We start from the raw sequence: 23,912 nt of genomic DNA, 5'->3' as shown, positions 1-23,912 counted from the left end.
TAGTGAGATAAAACAGGGCTAATGATGAGATAGTCTGCAGAGTAAAGCTGCACTTACACAAAGGAATGAAGTCTGCTGACCCCGCTTTGGATTAGATCAAAGTTCATGTTTTCGGAGGAAGCAGGTAGTATCAGGAATTGGGTAATGTACCAGTTCCGTATTCAGCCCCAGGAGCCACAAGGTGAAAGCCACGGGTGTTGTGAGGATCAGAAGGGCCAAGAGACAAAGTATCAGCACGAGGAAAGACTTAGAGGATTACTGGACAAGCCAAACATACAACAACTGTACACCGGAGAGTGAGGAAAGAATGAACAGTAATGAGGATTTGTAACCATTTCACTGTCATCAGCAGTGATGGACTGAGGTTCTCAGGACCCTCTAAATCATTCCGGGGACCCACTCTCCATTAACCTCTAGGATATAGACTACAACCGTGCCTCCAAAATAGGGTATGTTCACATAATGGGATTTGATGCAGGTTTCCCATCATGCCTTCCATTGTGGATTTGGACTTGCACTATATTTGAAGTGTGGATTTTGTTCAGACTATAGGACATGTTTCTTTTTTCACCAAATGTGCCAAAATCTCCCATAAGTATTAGCTATTAGGGCTCATGCACACGATGAGAAATTTGGGACATATGCGAGTTGTATTTTTCTTACAGCTAGTATATGTTCCCATTCACTCCTATGCAAGGGTAAACCTACACTTTTTGCTGCCAGAGGTGAGCTATAGTACGGCGCCCCCTCCTCCCCCACCCGTAGTAGTACATTAGGTTATTTTTTTAGTTCTCCATACAGTGTCTCAAACCCATGCTGTCATCTGGTGTGAAGAAATCCTATTTATAAGTGTCATGCTCTGTTTTATAGCAGGTGACTGCCTCCCTGGTGCTGTACCTCATCTTGCTGCAGGTTGTGCTGCCTGAGGCAAAAGGCCCAACTCGCCCCATGGCTGGTGCATCCCTGCTTCTATGGGGTAATGCAAAGGATTGTGGAATCAATAGTCCCTTGCACGAGCCGACTGCCTGAGATGCTAAAGATATTCCTATTCCTGCTCATGTTTGCGTTCTGTGTAGCCTAAGTCATCGGTGGTTGATCGGTGGGACTGTTGTGTCCCATTTAACTCTACATCTTGTGTGCAGGAAGGTTTAGGTTGTCTCTTGTTGGATCTATGGAGTTTAGTAGTAGGTTAATGCCTGGACTCACTACAGGATCTTCTAATACTTTGGTGGCCAAGGTCTGCCACTGGTTCAGGACCTACCTGTCAAATTCAGTGATATGTACTGGGTGACTTCACCACACCAAGGTGTACCACAGGGGTTAATACTTCTAACCCCCTTTTGACATGGAAAAGGAGACCATGACCACAGCCAGTATCAGAGATTGGCAATGTGATGGGAAAGCCACCATCCATCAGACTTGAGGGTCCACTATCCAGTCAATGACCAAGGCCATTAACCCACCAACCAAGTAGAGTTAGTTAAGAGGTGCTAGAGCATCTTGAACTAAATACTTTTGATTGCAAAACACTTGGGAATAATTCCCTAGAGCCAAAGAAGACCTCTAAAGAAGACATACTCTCCACATCTGGAACAAGAGATTGATGATAAGATCCTCTGGGAAGAATGTGTGATTGTGAAACTAATCCAAAGTCATTTGCCATAATGGCTTTCACCAGTAATGAGAAATTACAGGTCTCATAACATGTGACTAGAGCAATATACTGCGAGCCCTCGGGGAATAACGTAACATTGATTGGCCTGAAGTGCGTTGTAATAAAGCATTTCCAGGTGCAGCCATGTATTTTAGGATAGGCCCGAGCCAGGGCTTGAGTTATGCCTTCCTATTATTATAGCATGGACTTATCCTCAATCACTCCGGACTCTTAAGAGTCGTCATGGTGGTTGTTTATGAGCCTGTCCCTAATTAAAATAACAAGAGCTTATACCCAGTGCCAGCTAAATAATGCCCCCAACAACACATTTCCTGTCTCCTTACCATCTCCCCCCCTTATTGTGGAGTGGAACCCTCCCACTCACTCGAAACACACACAGTCATTATCATAGACACTCAGCAGACATATGGAAGATCACACAATGTGCTGCCTACCAGGGGGGAACATCAAAGATATGGAGCACCAGCCGGTGACTCCTGCTTATCACACGGACAAGTTTTAGGGCCCCCCTGCGCTGTATAAAGCAAGTGCATCTATAAATAGTAATAACGACAGTGTAATATCCATCCATCCTACGAGCAGCCATGCACCAGCACACATGTAATTGTTTGCACATGGAGAATTATGTCCACTTTTCACTACTTTCTCTTCTCGGTATATACTAAATGACTTTCCACTCAGCGGGTGGCTGTTCAGATGTTCATGGTAGTGCATTCATTATGAGCCTTATTGTACAAATCAGGGGCACATCTTCCCCTCTGGGACATACTAAAAACCTACCCCCCATTGCGCAAGAACATTCTTCATTAGCCTGGAGAGAAGGGACCATCAGGGGTGTAGCTATAGGACTGAAGGGGTATCAGTGATAGCCTGGTGCCTCAGTTGGGGTTACACCCCTCTGCTATGTACATGGGGTGTATGTGTTTGTGTGTGTAAATGTTTAATGGAATAAGCATTGATTATAGGTAGCAGGAGTCACTCCAATAATATATACGGTCAGCTTTTGCACAATAGAGCTGGGCATGCATGTGGACCATCTTGTGGAAAACACTATGTGGCTGCAATGTCTTTATGGAGGTCCAAAACAGGAAAGGAACTAGGCCCAAGCAAGCTATAATGGAGGGGAAAAGCTCAAGCAGATAGTTGTGATCTGGTAGTATTGGATGATATGGGGCAAATGCCTCTTCACCTGGAAAGTACTGCAGAAGAGATGAAGAATGAAAGGAATTGGACCTTCCCTTTTCGACATGGCATCTTCTCTAATAGTCAAGGATTGATGCTGAGTTGGCTGTGTAACCAAACAGAGACTGAGCAAGAACAATAGATATGACCAGGACAGTGAAGAACAGACCTATGACCATGTCAAAACCAAAAGCAAAGACAGCAGCTTTGGGACCGTAATATGTCAATGGCCACCATTTTGTTAGTTGAGGGACAGGTACACGTGAAGTTTTCAGCAATGACATGTATATTGAGTTTTCATGTGTGCTGCCACTTGACAGTTTCATTCCTATACTACAGTGGTATTTTTGGCGAAAGATGTTGTCAAAATGGGGCTGAATGACTGCTAAGATCCTAATTCAGTTGATACATAAGAGCATAACTGGGGTATAGCTAGAGGGGACTATAGGGGGAAGACAGGGCTCAAAGCCTGGTGGTTTTGGTGTCTAAAGAAGACCAAATATTTCATCACACAGATGAGAAAAGGCCATTTATTAATTTATGAATAAATTGACAACTGGGTATAACCAATTAGGGAGTGTCCCCTCACACTTTTACATGGTCAAGTTAGTGCACCTCCAGGGAGGAGAAAATTTATTTATCAGGATATGGTAACACCCTGGTGCCAATTTAATAACATATTTCCAGGAGGAAAAAAAGGGTAAGAGTAAAACACAGAGCTATAAAAGAAGGGGAATCCAAGTATTTACTGACATATGAGGAATGATAACATGTCTCAGTGCCAGGTAGCTGCTGCAAAGGTGATACTGGTGAAAGCACAGAAGTGAAGAGACCAGGGATGTTAATGATGGTAGACTCCAGGAATTGGGTGGGAAAAAAAACTGGGTTATCCCAATGAACACTATTCACTCAAAATACAAATTCCAAATTTAAAGTGTAACGAAACTTTTGTCAATATTTTATAACTCACTAGTGAAGATGATAACGGTAAACACTGTAATGTATGTGTGTCCTTGTGTCCATCTTTTTCCTCTTCCTTTCTTCTCTATTTAAGCAGTTTGTATAAAACAACTTTATGTCCTGTATCCACTGACAGCTGAGAGATAAAGGAGACTGATAAAGTATCTAATGACTTATCTTTTATCATATAGTCTCTGGATAGTCCATATACATCATGAAGTATAATACAAAGTCAACTTTAACTCTTTAACTAGCAGTGTTTTGAGGAGGAGCATTTACATTCCAGATAGGTGTTGCCTGTCGTCCAATTTGAACCCAGAACCCCAAGTCACAGTTCTATTCAATGAACCATTAAAGTTTTCTCTTCCATGCTACAGGTCAATCTACTGTCCTTATGCTAAGAAGTGGTAGAATTTGAGGTTATGTATGAAAGAAAATATGCAAAATGTGTCACTACTAACTTGGAGTATATATATACTTTATAAGAAGTCAACTTCTACACATGTATTGTATTTCCAGCAAATCTAAGTGTATGTCCCCCACTCTCCTGACTTTCTCAGCAGCCTTTTCCTGTCCGTTCCATATTTCATCCTTCTTATTCTCCCTCCCTGTGTTGCAGGAGCATTGATTTGTGGTGCTGGGAGGGTTAAGGATTTTAGAGGGGAGGCAGGGTGGAGAGGGGCTGGATTCAATTTCCTTCCAGCAGATGTCAGGTACAGACAGAGAGGGTCAGAAGAGTTGGGATAACGGCAGGGATTTGGATGAAAAGAACAATAGTTGGACCCTTGATTTATAAAGTCACCAGCAGATACCTCTATGTGTTGTCCCTGAACTCTGCTGGGACTGGGAAATCTCTTTGTCCTCCATATTCAGACTCTGGAGAACACACTACCTAGAAGACCTGGTGGAGAGGGACAGGAGATATTGCTCCTACTTCAATGGTACCTTCTAGCTGGAGACCATCTCCTATTTCACATCCTGAGGGTTCGTCTGATTCTCAGTAGAGGTAGGTGGAGCAGTAAGTCAACTGGCAATCTTACAACCAACTTTGTGATAGACGAGGATGTTCTCGTAAGTGACACTTAGCTGCCAAGAGTCACTTTTTGGCAATTCTTGTCCTAATACTTGCACCCCTCTTTGTTTCTGAAAGATCCTTGTTTTACAGATTTAAATAATCTTTAACATATTGTCTCGTTTAGAAGATAAATTTCCATTGTCTCCCTTCCAGACACTATTCTAGAAAGTGGCTTCAAAGAGCATCCGTCTTTCTGAAGGACCCAACACATGCATTTATTACATGTGACTTTCATTTTAGTTGTGTAATACTTTGTTTCTCCTGTTGGGGAGCTCCAGGAAAATCAACCTGCATATAGCATTATATTATAGAAGTTTCTGAAGTTTCTTTATATTATAGAAGTTGCTGCACACTGTGGCCCTTTTGCATTGTGGGTTACTGCCGGTAGACCGCCCATGAGACCTGTATGACACAATGGAATATGAGTAAAATGGAAATCCCCTCACAGTCTGATCCAGCTGGCCTCTCTGAGTGTGTATGGCACTCTATGATAAATGTAGCTGGAGGGGCATGTGATGTGATAATGACTTTACATGATGCCCTTAGTTATATATATGGTATTTACATTATGTAGGAATTTTTCTTTTAGTCTCTGTATTCCTTAGTAGGAGGGTTCCCCATGAGTATGCAATATATGGTAGTGGTATGCACACAATATATGGTAGTGGTATGCACACAGTGTGTAAGTACAGGCGGTCATCCAACTTACAGATGACCCCTAGTTAAAGATGGACCCTTCTGACCACTGTGACATCTGGTGAAGCTCTCTGGATGTTACTATAGTCCCAGACTGTAATAATCAGCTGTAAGGTGTCTGTAATGAAGCTTTATTGATAATCCTTGGTCCCATTACAGCAAAAAATTTGGAGACTCCGATTGTCAGTGGGACAAAAAGGTTACATCCTATCTTGGATGTAACCCGGGGACTGCCTGCACATGATACCAGATTTATCAAAAGCGTGGAGCTGTTGTCCATAGCAACCAAGATGGCCGCAGGTTTCATTCAAATGACAATGAGAAATAGATGCTAAAAGATGATTGGTTGTTATAGGCTACTATTCTGTTGCTCCTGTTTTGATATAATTCACATTTCATTTTTTTTTATTGTAGGGATCCTTCCTGCCTTGTTGCCTCCTTCAAATTGAAGAATGTGGAAAAGTGGAATATCCTTAGTGATTGTGTCCCTGCTCCTGCCACTGCTGCCCTCTACAAGCCAGGCACAAACCGTTCTGACTGATGATGAAATCGAAGACTTCCTAGAAGGATTCCTTAAAGAACTGACCCCGGAGGAAGATGATGATGATAATGCAGAACCAAGAAGAGAGGAATATGACGTTGGAGTTCCAGTCACCGGGGATGGAGGGTTAGAAGAAGAAGAAGAGACTCAAATTGGGAAAAAACAAAAAACACCTAAAGGAGATACTGGAGGTAAGTGTCACGAGACGATGGAACTATGGATTGTAACAATATTCCACTTGTCCTTCTTAACACTTGGCTTGAGACATCTTGAAATGTGTAGTGCAAGAGGATCTTTTGTACACCATATGGCCAAAGCTTAAAAAAAGCCCCAATAGAAGGATCTAGCAAGAGACTTTGTCTCAGTACTGGAGGAGAGCTGATTTTCTCATCTTGTTTTGCCAAAGACAGTGGCACTACAGCCTTGCAGCGCTGGGGTCCTGGGTTCAAGTCTCATCCAGGTCAACATTTGCAAAGAGTTTGTATGTTCTCTCCATGTTTGCGTGAGTTTCCTCCGGGTCCTCCGGTTTCCTCCCACTCTCCAAAACATACTGGTAGGTTGATTAGATTGTGATCCCCATTGGGGACAGGGACTGATTTGGCAAACTCTGTGCAGCGCTGCGTAATCTGTGTGCGCTATATAAATAAAGAATTATTATTCTTCTTATTAAAGAGGAGTACTACCAGACCCAAATGCTTCTTCCTAGGTGGTAAAACCCAGAAAAAGATGACTCTGCTTGAGTCATGTTTTCTTCAGAAAAGGTATTTTGGTTTGCCTTATATCCCTAGTCATGTTGGAAGGCCTGTTAAAGGGTCGGACATTGACTTATAGTGTACCTACCCAGAAATACTGTGCATATTTTATTTTTTACAGGAAACATTTCTAGGCCTATAAGATTCCCAATCCCTAACTAACTTGTCATTCTCCAAAAGGGAAAATTTTATGAACCCCAGACTGAAATCACAAAACATTCCTGGACAATTACTTTTCTTCCTGAAGATGTGGCTCAGCCTGTCAATAATTATCTGCATGAGTAAATACAGTCCCAGATGATAAAATCCATGACACATGGGGGTCATTAGTTTCATCTTATTCTCAATCACTGTGTAATTGATGAGCCTTTAACAGTGTCAGATAAGTGTGTAGATCCCACAACGTCTGGATGAGAATGTTGGGTTCAGTGATAATGAATTATTTCTCATTTTTATGTACTACATCAGTAAAGACATTACTAAAACCCTAAAAATATAAGCTACCCGTTGTATGGAGGTATACAGCCTTCATGCACTACCATACAAGTTTGATGTATACAACTTTGCTATGTTCGTGAACCCTTTAAAGGAAATGTGTTTCCTATTATTGTCAGGAAAGGAAAAGATGATGACTTCTTTGATGTGAAGCCTACTGTAAGATTTCATCTTGACTTGATGTTACTTTAAAAATTCCTGTATTTTGACACCACAGAAGCTGCTGGGAAAGCTAAAGAAAAACCAAAGAAAGAAAAGAAAGAAAAACCGCCAAAACCAACCAAAAAACCCAAAGAAAAGGCACCTAAAAAAGAAAAAGCACCAAAACCAACTAAGAAGCCTAAAGAACCTAAAGAAAAAAAGCCAAAACCTACTAAAAAGCCAAAGCCACCCAAACCCACAAAGAAGACACCAGCTAAGAAACAAGAACAACGTCCGGAGGTAGAAGAAGAGGAAAGAAAGAAGAAAATCAAAGAGGAAGAGAGATACACAAGACCTCAGCATCCAGAAGAAGAGGACAGATATAGGACACCAATCACAGAGGAAGAAGATACATATGGACAACCACAAACTCCTGATGAAGAGGTCAACAGAAGACCTAAAGTTACAGAACAAGAAAACGAGGACAGATATAAACCACCTCAAGTCACTGAGGATTATAATGAGGAAGATTACAGAAAACCCTACGTCATAGAGGAAGACGGCTATAGACCGAGCAGACCTGTGGGCCCAGAGGACTATGATGAGGAAGGATTCAAAGCACCAGATGTTACAAGAGAAGGTGACAGGTATAGACCACCACAAGTGACAAGACCAGTAGAGTATCCATATGGAACACCTGATGTTACTGACCAGGACAGGTATAGACTGTCTCCAGAGGAAGAGGAAAGATACAGAAGACCACCGGTGACTGGCACAAAAACACAGACTGGAGAGGATGTGTGGTCAGAAGGTAGGTTCATATGATATTGAGTGCAAGAACTTGTTTGTCAGAATGACTACGTACCTCTAAAATTAGTGGAACAGCTGGTGAAGGATTTTGTAATCTATTTCAACTCTTCTTTATTAAATGGAATTTGGGCTGGACTACCACACAAAACCTCTGCACAACATTTTATGGTGTCTGGGAGTCTATGTGTGCTGCATGAATATGAAAGATTACCAAGTATGAGCCAATTCACACTTTGACTTCTGGGATACATATCTTTTGAAAGGGGGGGGGGGGTAGAGCCCTCTGCATCAAATTAATAGAGATTAATTCAGTCATATTTGTCATCAAACAATTAGTGAAGAAACTTTAACCATCTATATTTCGGCGTTGTATCTTCAGGGGAATATGGCCGCCGTACAGAGCGCCGGGCTGGGAGTAGAACTGTCCTGGATTAAACCTTGGAGAACAGGCAGGAAATGTCTAATTTCTCAGCTCAGATGAACCTTGAATACTATAGGCTTAGTATTAGTATAGCAAAGAATTGAATTACTATATGTGAATTGTGTCCAGCACATTATGTAGCAAGTACGGAATACTTGTGTCCTTAGATCAGATTAGGATTCCGAAAAATATGCACAAACAGACATTGGGGCACATTTACTACGGGGCCACAGACCGCGATTCCATCGGGTTTTCCCGAATATTTCCGTTTTGCGTCGAATTACCCCGGGTTTTTGCACCAGTAAGAAGCAGGTGAACTCCGGCGGACCTCGGTGCAGAAGCGACACCTGCAGCAAATTGGACGAACGACCTTAGTGAATCGCACCGGACCCGAATCCTCGTTGGACAACCCACCGCGGGATCGTGACAGGACTGGGTAAGTAAATCTGCCCCATTGTATTATAGTCAGTAGATACATCATTCTGAAGACACCTAATTGTCTATTTGTATTTTAGGAGAATATGTAGAACCGCTTCCAGAACCTAGAGAACCCGGCAGACCAAGACCTGGTGAGTGGCACATTCTCCTCTTCTTTATCTTCATTATATGACATACTCTTGACACCTTTGAGGTGATTAAATTTGTCTGTATTGTTGCTTGGCAAAGGCTCTAGGGAGCTAAAATTTTTATATTCTATATTTTGTTCTGATATTCTCTGCCAATTAATTTTTAAATACCTATTCATAGTCTTCACTTATTTTTTTATGCAGAATAAAATATTCACTTATTCCTCCCTGTAACGACCAGAAGGGGGAGCTCCAGGGTTTACTGTATACATTGCTACCATTGAGTTCAATGTATAACTAGTATGCAGTAAGCTCGGAATGACTACTGCAAGTGGCCATAATATTACATTTTACCTATCTGTGCAGAGGCTTTAGTGCTTCGTATCGTAATAACAATGTTCTATCAATATATGAAAACAGTCATATAAATCGGATTATTCAATAGACTTACATTGCAACAACATCTTTATATTTCCATCAGGTGGGGAAGTGGAGCCTCCAACTGAAGATTACAATGAACATCTGGAGAGGGAGGACTATGATGACTGTATGTATCCATTATAGTTTTATTAGACAAACATTATTATTATTTTGTATACTTTTTTACTTCTCTTTGAATATTAAATTTAGCTTTCCTCACTATGCAAAATTATTTTCTTCACGTAGATGGTCACAACAGGCGTCGTGGGAAACCTCCAAAAGTACCAGAGCGCCCAGAACGTCCTATGGTCTATGTGAAGCCTACACCCAGTAAGAATCTTCATTGTTGTTGTATAAAGAGGATAACATAATGGGGCACATGTACTTACCCGGACGCGGAGTTCACCGAAAGTGCATTGTTCGACGATAATGTCACGATTCACTAAGATTGTGCGCCCAATTTCCTGCATGTGTCGCTTCCCCTCTCAGGTCCGCCGGAGTTCACCTTCTTTTTAGTGGTGTATGTAAGTGCTTGGGCTTGCGACACAATTTGAAAGTTAAATCCCGCGCTCAGTCCGAATCAGTCAGATCGTCGGATAGCACGTGCCCTAATTTGTGTTGCATGGAAGCCAGCGTAGCTTCGCCAAAAGATGATTGCGTGCAACACAATCCCAGTGCAGACACCTGTTCAATACCTGTCCAAGCTGTGCAATCCTGAAAACAGCGCACAGTCTGACGAAAGTGCCATCCGCGACCCTTAGTAAATGAGCCCCAATGTGCCATTGCTTATATTCAGATGTAGCGGTTTTGAGTATGTGATTTACCTTAAGTCATCATGATAAGATAATGTTTTAAAAGGGATATACTGACATACGTGGCGCAATTTCTGGACCAGTTCTTTCCCAACCCCTTTAAGAAAGTAGCACTTGTTGCACGTTCCTTAGCAGTAAAGAACAACTCTAATGAATCCAGAAACTTTCCTTTCTTTATATGTTATAGGCAATGTATAGTCTGTCGGCTTCTTATTACAGATATAGATAAAGGATGTTATGGAATTTTTAACAAACAGCGGAGAACCGTCCAGTTCTGCCAGTATGCTGGACTAATCTCCATAATGAGTGGGAACTTCACTTGTGACCTAAATATTCCATCCCCAGTGCCAAAAAGAGTTAGTAAGGAGCAAAACTATTCCCAAACTTCAGTGTAAACGGTATATAGTGGCACAGACTGCTAGACGTTTCTGATTTCAGCTTTGACTTTATATTTATAGAAATCCAGTGGAAAAAAGGTTTAAAGGAAACCTGTCTGAGTGATTTGGGAGACTAAACCACCCACAGGTCCTTATGGACTGGTTGTTTAATGTCCCAAATCGCCCTTTAGAGTTTCCCTATGTGCCTGTAAAAAAAAAAAAATAGGGGCTTATTTACTAAGGTACTAAGAGTGGCGGATCGCACTTTCGTTGGATTTTCGGGTTTTGCACGGCTTTGACAGGGATTGTGTCATACGCGATCAGATTTCATGCAACACAAATCGGGGGGCGTTTCGTTGGATGATCCGTCTGATTCGGACGGAGCCAGGATTTAACTTTCAAATTGTGTCGCAAGATCAAGCACTTACATGCACCAGGAAGAAGAAGGTGAACTCCGGTGGACCTGAGCGGGGAAGCGACACATGCAGGATATCGGGCGCACGATCTTAGTGAATCGTGGCACAGTACATTATCGTCGGACAATGCACTTTCAGGGAACTCCTCCGGACGGGTGAGTAAATGTGCCCCATAATCTTGTATACTTACCTCAATCTGAAGCTGGTGCCTGCACAGTCAGGCAATGAAGCTGCCATACTACTGGTACACACCGGCTTCACTGCACATTCCAAAGCTGGAATGTACTGCTCCGGCTTCATTGAATCACTGCACATATGCAGGGAGTGCCAGAGATGCATCCATTGGACTTATTGATCTCTCTGTGAGGCCCCTTTCACACTCGCGTTTTTCACGCGCTTATTGCTTTGGAAGCGCAGAACTTGCATTGCACTCTGACCCATTGTAATCAATGGGTTTTTTCAGACTTTTTCACGTACACACACGCGGTTTTTTAAACACGCGTTTAAATTTTAGCATGCTTTACTTTTGCAGGTCAAAAGCGAGAGAATCGCACCATACAAGTCTATGGAGACGCATCAAAAACGCATTGCACTCTGAGACACATGCAAGTCCAATGCAAGTGCAATGCGTTTATCACTGATTACATGCCATAGAAAAGATAGAGCTCAGTCCTGAGTCTTTTTCAAGCGTGTTATCTGCACGTGAAAAACGCATTGAAAATGCATTGAGAACACCATAAAAACATGCATGAAAAATTGAGACACTGACCAAACCCTGATCGCTCCCTGATCAAACTCTGATGTGATCTGCAACGCAAGTGTGGAAGGGGCCTTAGTATAAAGGATTATTTTTTTTCTATACGGAGCTCCAGCAGGCTGATTTGGGACCCTAAACCAGAAGTCCACAAGGACCTTTAGTTGGTTTAGTGTCACAAATCACTGTGACAGGTTCACTTTAAGATTTTATTTCTATTCTGAGTCACAGCTTTTGATATTACACAGCTGCCTATTCTTCTTTGCCACGTCCTTTGTCTGTTGGGGTTCTCCAAAGCTCTGGAGAAAGTGCAGGATTGTCATTCACAAAGTATACAGCTGTAAGACAACAACTAGCGCCATCATTGACATCTCTAACATCGTTGGGCACCATCTATTTTGCTCCAATAAATGGCAGAGCCCTTAGACAACGCAGAAAAGGCCAAACAATTATTCCAGCTCTGTCCTCCTTCATCCTCCTTATTACAGACAATCCCCGGATTACATACAGAATAGGTTCTTTAGCTTTGTTCTTATGTTGAATTTGTAGGTAAGTCAGAACAGGTATATTTTCTAATTGTAACTCTAGGCAAATTTTATTTTGTCCCAGTGACAATTGGATTTTCATGGGAAGGAGCGTTATCAATAAAGCTTCATTACAGACACCTTACAGCTGATCATTGCAGTCTGGGACTATAGTAACATCTAGAGAGCTTCACCAGAGGTCACAGTGGGCAGAGGGGTCCGTCTGTAACTAGGGGTCATCTGTAATTCCGGGACTGTCTGTATTGATCTTATCTTTATAATTCAAATACACCTGAAAAACATGAAAAAAATCCTCCCTTTCCCCCCCTCATTCTCTTCTTTTTCATTGTAAGACAACTGGCAGAAGCAGGAGCCTCCCACTCCCTGGTGCATCATGGGCCCTGGTCTCAATGGGGCAGATTTACTTACCCGGTCCATTCGCGATCCAGCGGCGCGTTCTCTGCACTGGATTCGGGTCCGGCCGGGATTTATTAAGGTAGCTCCTCCGCCGTCCACCAGGTGGCGCTGCTGCGCTGAAAAGCATCGGAACGCGCTGGAGTTCACCGGCTAGGGCCGAGTGAAGGTAAGTGCAAGCTCCGCGACAGATTTTTTGTTTTAAATGCGACGGTTTTTCCGAATCCGTCGGGTTTTCGTTTGGCCACGCCCCCCGATTTCCGTCGCGTGCATGCCAGCGCCGATGCGCCACAATCCGATCGCGTGCGCCAAAATCCCGGGGCAATTCAAGGGGAAATCGGCGTAAATCGGAAATATTCGGGTAACACGTCGGGAAAAAGCGAATCGGGCCCTTAGTAAATGACCCCCATTGTGTTGGTGGACATGTTCTCACTGTTGTAATGCCACCGACACTTCATGGGCAAGTTATTACGGATTACTGTATGTGGAACTTGCTCTGGATGCTTATGGGTTACTGAGATCATGTAGCCTTATAGTTGACTGGGATGTCAGAGAAGTCACAGCTGCAGTTTTTAATAACATACAGATAAAACAGCATTCCTGTGACTTGTCCAAAGAAAACTCAGAACGTCTTATGAGTTGTTATTTTGGGAAATTCGCTTGATATCTGCTTCTAAATATGCAATGAAAGCCAAGTTTTGCCTAGATTCTTAAATTACAATGTGTATATAGCTTTTATATTCTATTTATTTGTAGTGAAATCTACAAAAATTGTGGTCTTCTAGGGTAGGAGGATGGCCAATTTCTATATTATCTGGTGGAATTGAAAAATAGGGCCTAACTTGCTGATCAGTGGAGGTGTCAGTGCTGAGACACCCACGGATTGCGAAAACGAGGGGTCCGTCGGACCCCTCGATGCTCCGTCAGACTAGTGGAGAAGACGGCCGCGCATGATCGTTCTGCTCCATTAATCTTTATGGAGCTGACGGAGATCGGTGAGCGCTGCACTCGGCAATTTCTGCAGATCCATAGAAAGGTTTCAATGACAGCTAAAAGCAGAGGGCTCTAGGAGGGGAACACAATCTTTAATCAACTGATCATTGGGGTACCCTTCTAACAATAAAACATGGTAATAGAATATTTGTAAATTTTCTTTGTGATTGCACAGGTTTCGACGGCACCACGTAAATAATCATTTTTCCTTAATTTAATTAAAAACATGATTTTTCTTTTTACAGACACTCCAGATTTTAGTTTGTATATTACTGTATATTCAGGACATGAATCTGTATTACTGAAATCAGTATTTTTGACTCCTCAGAGAAGCCAGCAGTTGTGACTCCTCCACCACTTCCTGAATACACAGACCCCAAACCAGGACTTAACTATGATGACTGTAAGTACCACGTAAAATTGTGTCATAATTGAGCATTTTGTCTGCTCGCTCACCATTGCATCTACAATCTTTTTGGAAATTAAAATAAAGATACAATGCTGTTTTGTGTATGTGAATATGGTTCGGTTTACATGGTAACAGACTACAAACAAACCATGCGTAGTCAGATTCCTCATGTATAGTAAAACAAGGAATGAATGAGCAAAGCCGAAAAATAATACAAGGTGATACCACGAAAAAGCCTCCCTCAAGTTCTAAATATATCACTCAATCACTTTCTTACATTCCTCTCTTGTCATCTTCTAGCAAGGACCATGAAATGAGAACAAACATTGGATATGTCTAGGCCAGGGTGTAGTTATGTTTATCTTCCCCAGATCCAGGTTTCCCAAATAAAAATGCCCTGGAGGGACAGATCATATTAAATATACAAGACACAGTTCCTCGAATATGGCAATCTTGTTTGGAGTTATTGGCTAGTTGATACAAAAAGGACTTTGTTTGTCCCTGAGTTCTTAGTAACAGGGGAAAGGTCAATATTCGGTTGTATTGTACATTTTGGAGCCTTTCATGTGGGCATTTTCTGTATGGCCTATGAGGACTGGAACCATAATACATGTTGACACATTGGGGCTTATTTACTAAGGGTTCGCGGCCGCATTTCCGTTGGGTTTTCCGACGGTTTCAGGGATCGCGCAGGGGATTGCGTAGCGAAATTATTAATGAGGGCTCCCATCTTTGGCTTGATTAAAGAGTACAGTAGGTGAAGGTTTCACGACTATGAGAAAATCTCAGGGTCTTCTGACTTGTCGACACTTGTAAAACAACTTGGTATTTCTGTTTATCTGTGCAGATGATTATACGGTTTTCCTCAAGCCACCAGAGACAACAGAGGAAGAGTGGACAGGTGAGACAGGTGAGGAGACATAGCCATCAAGTAGTTTCTGTACATGTGTCTATAGTTAGGTATAGGGCACCTTTATACATGGGTGCACCAACTATGAGGAGAGTTGAACCTTTTGTCTCAGGCAGCACCCCTTGCAGAAAAATGGTGGGCAGCATCCACAGGATAGGGCCTAACTGGCCGATCAGTGGGGGTCTTAGTGATGAGACCCCCATAGATCAATAGAACGGGGGTCCACGCACGGAAATCTCCGTCAGCTCCATAGAGATGAATGGAGTAGCATGGACATGCACGGCTGTCTGCTCCATTCATCTTGGGGAGCGGCGAAGTTTCCAATGGAGGTACCTCGGACCCCATCGGATTCCCCATTCTTGTGATCTGTGGTGTTTTCATCACTGAGACCCCAACCAATCAGCAAGTTAGGCCCTATCCTGTGGGTAGGGCCTAACTTGTTTAGTGGGAAAACCCCATTAAGGGACAATGTACTGTATAGCCCCAACATTCTTCTACTGCTGATTATATAAGGCAGCATCCCCACAGGAAGGTGCCTGAGCAAAATAGGTTCCTTGCAAAATAATAATAATTTTCATATCTATATCCTAAATATGTGTAAAAAGACATTGTCTTGCTGATCTCCCATGATGACTCCAGCTTCTAATTTATAAGCTTGGACCTCCTACATTGACCTACAGACACTCCACCTGCCCTGACCCTGGCCTGTTCCTGACTACTCTCTTGCTTACCCTTGTTATTTCTGCATGAGTGTCACTTGGCTTTATGCTGTACATCCACCCCAAACTAAAAAAGTGTAAATATGTGATGTGTACAATGTAATTCAATTATTCCATATTTTCTGTCCACAGAGAAAACAAGTAGCAAAGAGGAACGTGAGAGAGAGGAGGAGGAGGAGAGAAAACGTAAAGGTGAGGAGAGAACATGGCCATCAAGGGCAAGAAGCAACCAGGCAGAAAGCGTCATCAAAAGACAAGAAAGATAGACATAGATTAGAAAGACATGGTGGGATGTAATAGAGACGTGATTGAGATACAAAATAATAATAATATCTACTTTCTATGGCAGAAAAGAAGAAGCAACCAGATACGTGGGATTCAGAAGAGGTGGAGGAACCGCCAAAGGAGAGAAAAAGTATGTGGAACCTTATGTGTTTGGTTAGATTCTGCAAAACCATTTTGGATTGGTAAAATATCTTGTATATTTCCCATGCTAACTGTTTAATCCTAATGCAGAGTGCCCCCCTATTGGCCTCGAGTCCCATCGCATAGAAGATGACCAGATGCTTGCTTCCTCTATGTTACGCCACGGGCTGCATGCCCAAAGGGGTCGTCTTAACATGCAAGTATGTACAAGATTAGGTAGGATGGGGTCCTCAAGTAATTCTGTATAGTGTATCAGCATTGAGCATTGTATATAAGAGGTAACTATCTATAAGGTGACTTAGATTGCAACATGTCTAGGCAGGTGCTAATGAAGATGACTTCTTTGACGGAGCCTGGTGTGCCGAGGATGATGGCAGAACACAATGGTTGGAGGTGGACACTAGAAGGAGCACATTATTCACTGGCATTATAAGTCAAGGACGGGACTCTGTCCTCCAGTAAGTATTTTTCTTAAATATTACACTTGCCACAGGCTTATACTTGTAGACTTCTATTGGTGCCAACTTCTGGCTCATAGCTAATATAAGGATTTTTAAATGAGGCCTTAAAGGGGTTTTGTACTGCACTTTAATGTTGTTCCACCCACATTTCCAATACTCTAATGCCTTGGTCTCCAATTGCGCTCCAGTTTCTGGTGTCACCTAATACAAGAAATGTTTGGAGATGTCCTCTCAACCAATAACTCTGTCACGGTTGTGGCCTATGACTGGCTGAACGGGCACTGCCAAACTATTCCTATGTTTTGGGAGACCATGTCCTCATTTGTAGCCACCATGATAGATGAGGACAACTTCATTTTGAATTAGATATTGTTGTTTGCTTTAATCTCCATTTTTTCCCTTATAGTGATGATTTTGTCACCTCGTTCTATGTGGGCTTCAGTAATGACAGTCAGAAATGGACCATGTACAGCAATGGGTTTGAGGAGATGGTGAGTATGACTCCTGTACACCATACTCTATGTCTCAAAATATCTTAGGAAATGCTTTGATTTCCCAATTTTTGAACATTCTTGCAGTGTATGGATTAATTTATAACATAGTCATCCCCATCATTACCTTTAACAATTTCATGTGTCCCTACAGACTATAACAGACACATTGTATATGTTTAGATTTTTTGGAAGAATAGCACAGGAACATACACTGCAGCTGATTTTGTGATAGACAAGTTGGATAAATGAAAATTTTTTTGTAATTTTAAATAAAATCTGTTTCTTTATAGATGTTCTATGGGAACGTGGACAAGGACACACCGGTGCAGACAGATTTTCCAGAACCTGTGGTAGCAAGATTCATCCGTGTATATCCCCAGACCTGGAATGGCAGTCTCTGCATGCGCATAGAGGTTTTGGGATGTCCAGTTTCCAGTAAGAAACTTCAGAGAGGGGTAGAAGGGGCAGTGTATAGACGGAACAGATGAAAATCGAGTGTTAAGCCTTAGCACATGGCAAAATCCCTATATGCGTGATGGCTGACCTTCTACAGACCGACCGCCCAAACTATAACCAAAACCCACTTTGTTCAGCACAATTTAAGCAGTAATTTTTCTGCTACAAACTTTCAATCGTATTGGCCTCCTGTGGAAACCAATACAGTTTAAATCGTATTGGCTTCCTGTGGACACCAATACAATTTCAATCCTATCAGTTTCCTGAGGACACCAATACAGCTGAAAGGAGGAGGGTAAATTCAGACTATCATTGTAGCTTCTCTTCAGGGTCCCCCTGTACAGGTAGAAGTGTTTGGTCAGCATGAGCTTTGCCACACCTTCTCACTTTTCCTTAAGTCCCAAGCAGCCATGGATGTGTCAATTTAAAATAGAGCATAGAGAAGCATATGGAGTCTCCTGGAACTGCAGGAAGATTCTTTGCATTTTGTCTGATGAACTCTGTGTTGGGATGATGGCTTGGGTGCCCATAGAGAGGTGATCAACTCTCATAGTCTACTGCTCTCTCCTAGAAACTGTATTAGCACCTTGAGTATGCTTTAAATCACATGGGAGGATGATGGACAGTATCAGGTTTGGATTTTAGAGAATTAACTCTTGGGCCACCCTGAGCCTAAAGAATCTACACGAGTTGTATTATGTACAAAACCGCCCTTGCCTATGGCCCTGTATTATGTACCGTCCTGTAGGGCAGTGTTTCCTCCCCTCGAAGTAATACCTCTTGAGTATATACAACATTCACGCTACTCCTTTTTAGATCTTAGCTGAACCCTTACAAGTATACTCTCTAGAGTCCACCTACCTCCTGTGTAACGTCTGCTTCGTCTTCTCTGTAGATGTGGTCAGTTACTACAGCCAGAACGAGGTCATTACATCTGCCGATAACTTGGACTTCAAGCATCACAATTACAAAGACATGAGGCAGGTAGGTACTTCTTCTCCATTGCCACCTGCATCCCCCACCACCCTCCTTTTACCTACCTAACATCTTTGTTGTCCACATTCAGCTCATGAAAGTTGTCAATGAAGAATGCCCGACCATCACTCGAATATATAACATAGGAAAGACTGCTAAGGGGCTGAAAATCTACGCCATGGAGTTCTCAGACAATCCAGGGGAACATGAAGTAGGTAAGAAAGCAGATGGGTTCACATCAAAATGGCTTTAATATTAAAAATGTCAAAGAATTAACAATTAACAGTGGGTGTTGCTCAACAGGGGAGCCAGAATTTCGGTATACAGCTGGACTGCATGGTAATGAGGTTCTAGGTCGGGAGCTGCTGCTTCTTCTCATGCAATTTATGTGCAAGGAATATCGAGATGGCAACCCCCGTATAACAACGCTAGTCCACGAGACCAGAATTCACCTTGTGCCTTCACTGAACCCCGATGGGTATGAGATTGCAAGCCCAATGGTGAGTACATGTTACCCTTAAAAAGCCATGAAATTTTGAGTCGTTTGCTACTTCAGCATGTTGTGTACACTGGTTATACTCTCCTATCATCCTCTTTGGCACTGATAACACTGATAACAGACAGCAGCATATATTTCCAGCATCAGGACTCCAAAGTTGTATTAGATGTATTCACCACTCCCTTGCACTTATATAATGGGTGGAAGCGTTTTTTGGTTGGTTACGCTGCCACTGTATGGCAGGAGGATGTGGCCACCGTAGAACAACATTCATCCATGTGATATGTCTGGTATACAATACAAGACTAGCCCAAAAAAACCCCAAGGAGCTAGTTTTTTTGGACAAATAAAACCACAAAAACTCCTTTGCACAAGTCTTAACCTCAGATCTCTCTACCACAGGGCTCAGAACTTGGTAACTGGGCGCTGGGCCACTGGACAGAAGAAGGCTATGACATTTTCACCAACTTTCCAGATCTTAACACTGCGCTGTGGGCAGCAGAGGAGAGAAAGCAGGTCCCTTCTCGGTTCCCCAACAATAATATTCCTATTCCAGACAGCTACTTGGCAGAAGATGCCACGGTAATGCTTGTATGCCAGTATAATGCACATGGAAGACAGAATATAGTCAATAATGTGATGAAGACAAGACATTGTATATTTCTTTCTAGGTGGCAGTAGAGACCAGAGCAATCATTGCGTGGATGGAGAAAATCCCATTTGTTCTGGGGGCTAATCTACAAGGTGGGGAAAAGCTGGTTTCTTACCCATATGATATGGCAAGAGCAGTGAAGGACGAAGAACCTCCACCCCGGTATCGCCATCAGTTTCTCCAGGAGGAGGAGGAGGAAGAAGAAGAGGAATCCGTTTCTCAAGTTCCAGGAGAGGATGAAGAAGGAGTGTCCAAGACATATGACAATGCGATTTTTCGCTGGCTTGCCATCTCCTATTCTTCAGCCCATCTAACAATGGCAGAGACCACTCGTGGCAGCTGTCACTCGGATGACTTCACCAGGGGGATGGGCATTGCCAATGGAGCAAAATGGAGGCCTGTGTCTGGCAGTAAGTAATAAACTTATAACCATTGAGAACCTAATTTATGGGGATGACCACGTTTTATTTTACCCCCACCAGTGGTAGGGCACTGCCAACCCTGCACTTTGCTATATATGGTTTGGGTGTGGAGTCACGTAGCTTCTTCTCCCCTATACCAGGTATGAACGACTTCAGCTACCTCCACACTAACTGCCTGGAGCTCTCCATATACCTGGGCTGTGACAAGTTCCCCCATGAAAGTGAATTGGCTGAGGAATGGGAGAATAACAAAGAGTCTCTGCTTACCTTCATGGAGCAGGTAAGTGACCACTGCTTCAATTTTTAGAAATGACTACTATCCCAGGCCAAATAAAGGGTATGTCACCACTTGTGAGACTTACTCGGCCGAAACTAAAATACCTGAACACACTTGGCGAGTTTGGCAATTTGAGTTTGTTCTGGTAAACCCCCCACACATTCAGTTTGTTGGACCAAACGCACATGTGGGCAACAGACTTTAGAGATGCCAACATCTGGTGACATTTAACAAATGTGGCACAAATTATGCCAACGCCCTTCAAAAAGAATGACTGTCTGCATCATCTGCATCATTCTGACAGGTTCATCGCGGCATTAAAGGCATTGTGACGGATCGCCACGGGGAAGCAATCGCCAACGCGACCATCTCTGTAGCCGAAATACAGCATGACGTCAAAACAGGTAAAGTGATTCTAATAGGAGACTACAATACCCTTGTTACTACCCAATATTGTGTAATTTATTGTACAAGTTTACTAACTTTCTGATATATATATTATACACACACACACAAACGTATGCATGTAGAGGAAGCATTGTATAGGGGATAATGGTAGTCACTCATAGAAGAAATCACATGGTTGTGAGGAAAAGTAACACCTGAGAATGTAGATGGAAATGAAAGGGCTTCCACATGATCCAAAACAGCACCACAACTGTCCATAGGTGGTATTGCAGCTGAGGTTGAACTGCAATATAGGACACAAACCATGGACAGGTGTGGTGCTGGATCTGGAACAAAATAGCCGTGTTTTAATAAAAGCCTCCTACATACAACATTGGAGATAATGTATCATGTGTCAGAGCAGTACTGTTTTAGTTGCCCATTCTGCTCTCAGACACTTATGATGGTTTTTGGATCATTAGCCATCCATTGTAGAGCAGTTCCTATTCCTGTCCTGGGTAATCATTTTCTTGTATCATTGGTGACCTCACACGCCGATGACACATGGGCCGAAAAAAAAACGGACCAAGGCCAGTTCCTTGTGGCCCATGAAATGCAGAGGAGGCCTCGATATGTACAACCTCTTGAAAAGATGCAACTTTGCTCAATTACCTTATTATCCCTTCCATTTTCTTAGAGAGTGGTGGCGACTACTGGCGTATTCTCAATCCTGGAGAATATCGAGTGACGGCGCGGGCCGAAGGTTTTACACAGAGCACCAAGACGTGTATCGTGGGCTATGAAATGGGGGCAACCCATTGTAACTTCGTACTAGCACGCTCCAACTGGCAACGAATCAAGGAAATAATTGCGATGAAAGGGAAGGGCCCGCTCCGCCTGGCACCACCTGGAGGCCGTCGCCTTACCCCATTGGCAAGACAACGCATGCAGAGACGGCGAATGTGGCTGAATCGCCAGCGCAATCTCACCACAACTCTTCCCCCCACAACTACTCCCTATGAACCAACCACCACCTTCCCTCCGACAGAAACCCCCACAACCATGCCACCCCGTAGGCTGGAGCCCCCAACTCCATCCGAATCTCTGTGGGACACGGAAACTGAGACCTACACAGAAATAGTCACAGAAGTGGAGACAGAAACCTGGGAAGAAGAGGGCACCACACACGTGGCCCCATTCACCACAGCAGAGACTTACACCGTAAACTTTGGGGACTTCTGAGAGGGCCACCTCAACGGAGCAGGGTTACAAATTGATGTTTGAGCGTCGTAAAGGGTTAAAGTTTCTACCCCAGAGGGGTCTACTCTACGTGTATATATAGCTGTGATTTTCTGCACACTGGGTCCCCAGTAAAGCCATAATAAAGTGATGTGGCCCCATTGTTACTTCTATCTGGAATCTTGCATTGACCAGGACTCATAGTAAACTTTATGGCAGAGTACTTAAAGGCGTTGTTCATGTTTAGAAGCTCAGCACTTTTGCATTCATCGAGATGAGATGCAATACCAGGGACTGCCTATTAACCAGTGGGGCGCTGTTACTGAGAAATAAAAATTGATGATCTATTTTATCCTGATCCCGAACCCCACTGGGGAATGTATACCTGCTCCTCGAGATATCAGACAAATGTATAGTATCACTGATTTACAATAAAGTTCCTACACATTTTCCTAACACCAGCAGAATACTTAGTAATAATTCACACTGTAAAGTATAAAAAAGCCAATATATATAGCGAGAATGTTTTATTATCTCACTCACAGTCAAAAGTATGTAAAAAATACAATATAAACAGTGCACAGAAACTGGTCTACAAAAGGTTCACCAAAGATTTGATTTCAGCTCTGAAGTTTGGGGCCAGGCGCAATAACACAGCTGAGTTATAGGAATAATAGATTGTGGCCACCAAAAGACACTTAAAGGGAACCTACCACCACGAATCTACCTATAAAGGTAGATCGGGTGGTAGGTGGATGTATGGGACGTGAGGATAGCCCTTTTTAGAGCTAATCCTCACGTCCCCGCTAGCCTAGCATAAACTTTATTGCCCTAATATGTTAATTTAATTAAGCGGCTACCGGGGCGTGGAGTAGCCGGACACGAGGCTACACGGCGCGGCTACTCCACGCCCCAGTAGCTGCTTTCCCCCGCCTACCCTGTGATCTTCGGCGCGCAGCTCCTGGCAGCTGCGCGCCCTCGTCCGAGAAGCGCGATCTCGGGAACGAGGCCGGAGTTACTGCGCATGCGCAGAACTCCGGCTTCACGGACGAGGGCGCGCAGCTGCCAGGAGCTGCGCGCCGAAGATCACAGGGTAGGCGGGGGAAAGCAGCTACTGGGGCGTGGAGTAGCCGCGCCGTGTAGCCTCGTGTCCGGCTACTCCACGCCCCGGTAGCCGCTTAATTAAATTAACATATTAGGGCAATAAAGTTTATGCTAGGCTAGCGGGGACGTGAGGATTAGCTCTAAAAAGGGCTACCCTCACGTCCCATACATCCACCTACCACCCGATCTACCTTTATAGGTAGATTCGTGGTGGTAGGTTCCCTTTAAAATTCATGAATGGAAGTTTGGGAAATCACGTAGAGAAAGCTCTGAAAGAAAATGTGTCAAAATCCAGAGTGACTGGGATGTAGAAATCAGAATGCAGGGAGAGGCTCCTGCTGCAGAAAAAGGGGTGGAGAAGGGAGAGGCTCCTGCTGCAGAAGAAGGGGTGAAGGGGAGAGAAAGGAGAGGCTCCTGCTGCAGATAGGAGGGGGGGGGGGGGGAGAGAAAGGAGAGGC

General features: G+C 43.3%; 1 protein-coding gene across 3 annotated transcripts; it reads left to right on the top strand.

The window, feature by feature from the left end:
• The first annotated feature begins 208 nt into the window (after positions 1 to 208).
• Positions 209 to 22,702, top strand: AEBP1 (AE binding protein 1). 3 transcript variants are annotated; one of them, XM_072149061.1, is made up of 22 exons: positions 209 to 449; positions 6,003 to 6,320; positions 7,594 to 8,328; positions 9,264 to 9,317; positions 9,796 to 9,861; positions 9,981 to 10,064; positions 14,353 to 14,427; positions 15,281 to 15,343; positions 16,195 to 16,254; positions 16,412 to 16,477; positions 16,579 to 16,688; positions 16,807 to 16,946; positions 17,356 to 17,440; positions 17,734 to 17,878; positions 18,795 to 18,883; positions 18,966 to 19,089; positions 19,178 to 19,374; positions 19,776 to 19,955; positions 20,045 to 20,435; positions 20,588 to 20,727; positions 21,029 to 21,128; positions 21,809 to 22,702. In XM_072149061.1, the coding sequence occupies exons 2-22, from the start codon at positions 6,041 to 6,043 to the stop codon at positions 22,351 to 22,353; spliced, it is 3,729 nt and encodes a 1,242-aa protein (XP_072005162.1). In that variant the 5' UTR covers positions 209 to 449; positions 6,003 to 6,040; the 3' UTR covers positions 22,354 to 22,702. The 3 variants fall into 3 exon arrangements, with proteins under 3 accessions (XP_072005162.1, XP_072005163.1, XP_072005161.1); XM_072149062.1 differs by lacking the exon at positions 209 to 449 and adding an exon at positions 4,501 to 4,823 and having other exon boundaries at positions 15,281 to 15,334; XM_072149060.1 differs by lacking the exon at positions 209 to 449 and adding an exon at positions 4,501 to 4,823.
• Positions 22,703 to 23,912: the final 1,210 nt, after the last annotated feature.

This window comes from Engystomops pustulosus, chromosome 4 (genome assembly GCF_040894005.1).
Source record: "Engystomops pustulosus chromosome 4, aEngPut4.maternal, whole genome shotgun sequence".
NCBI classification, from domain to species: Eukaryota; Metazoa; Chordata; class Amphibia; order Anura; family Leptodactylidae; genus Engystomops; species Engystomops pustulosus.
The sequence above is the reverse complement of the archived record's forward strand: the minus strand, read 5'-3'. Positions and strand labels throughout refer to the sequence as shown.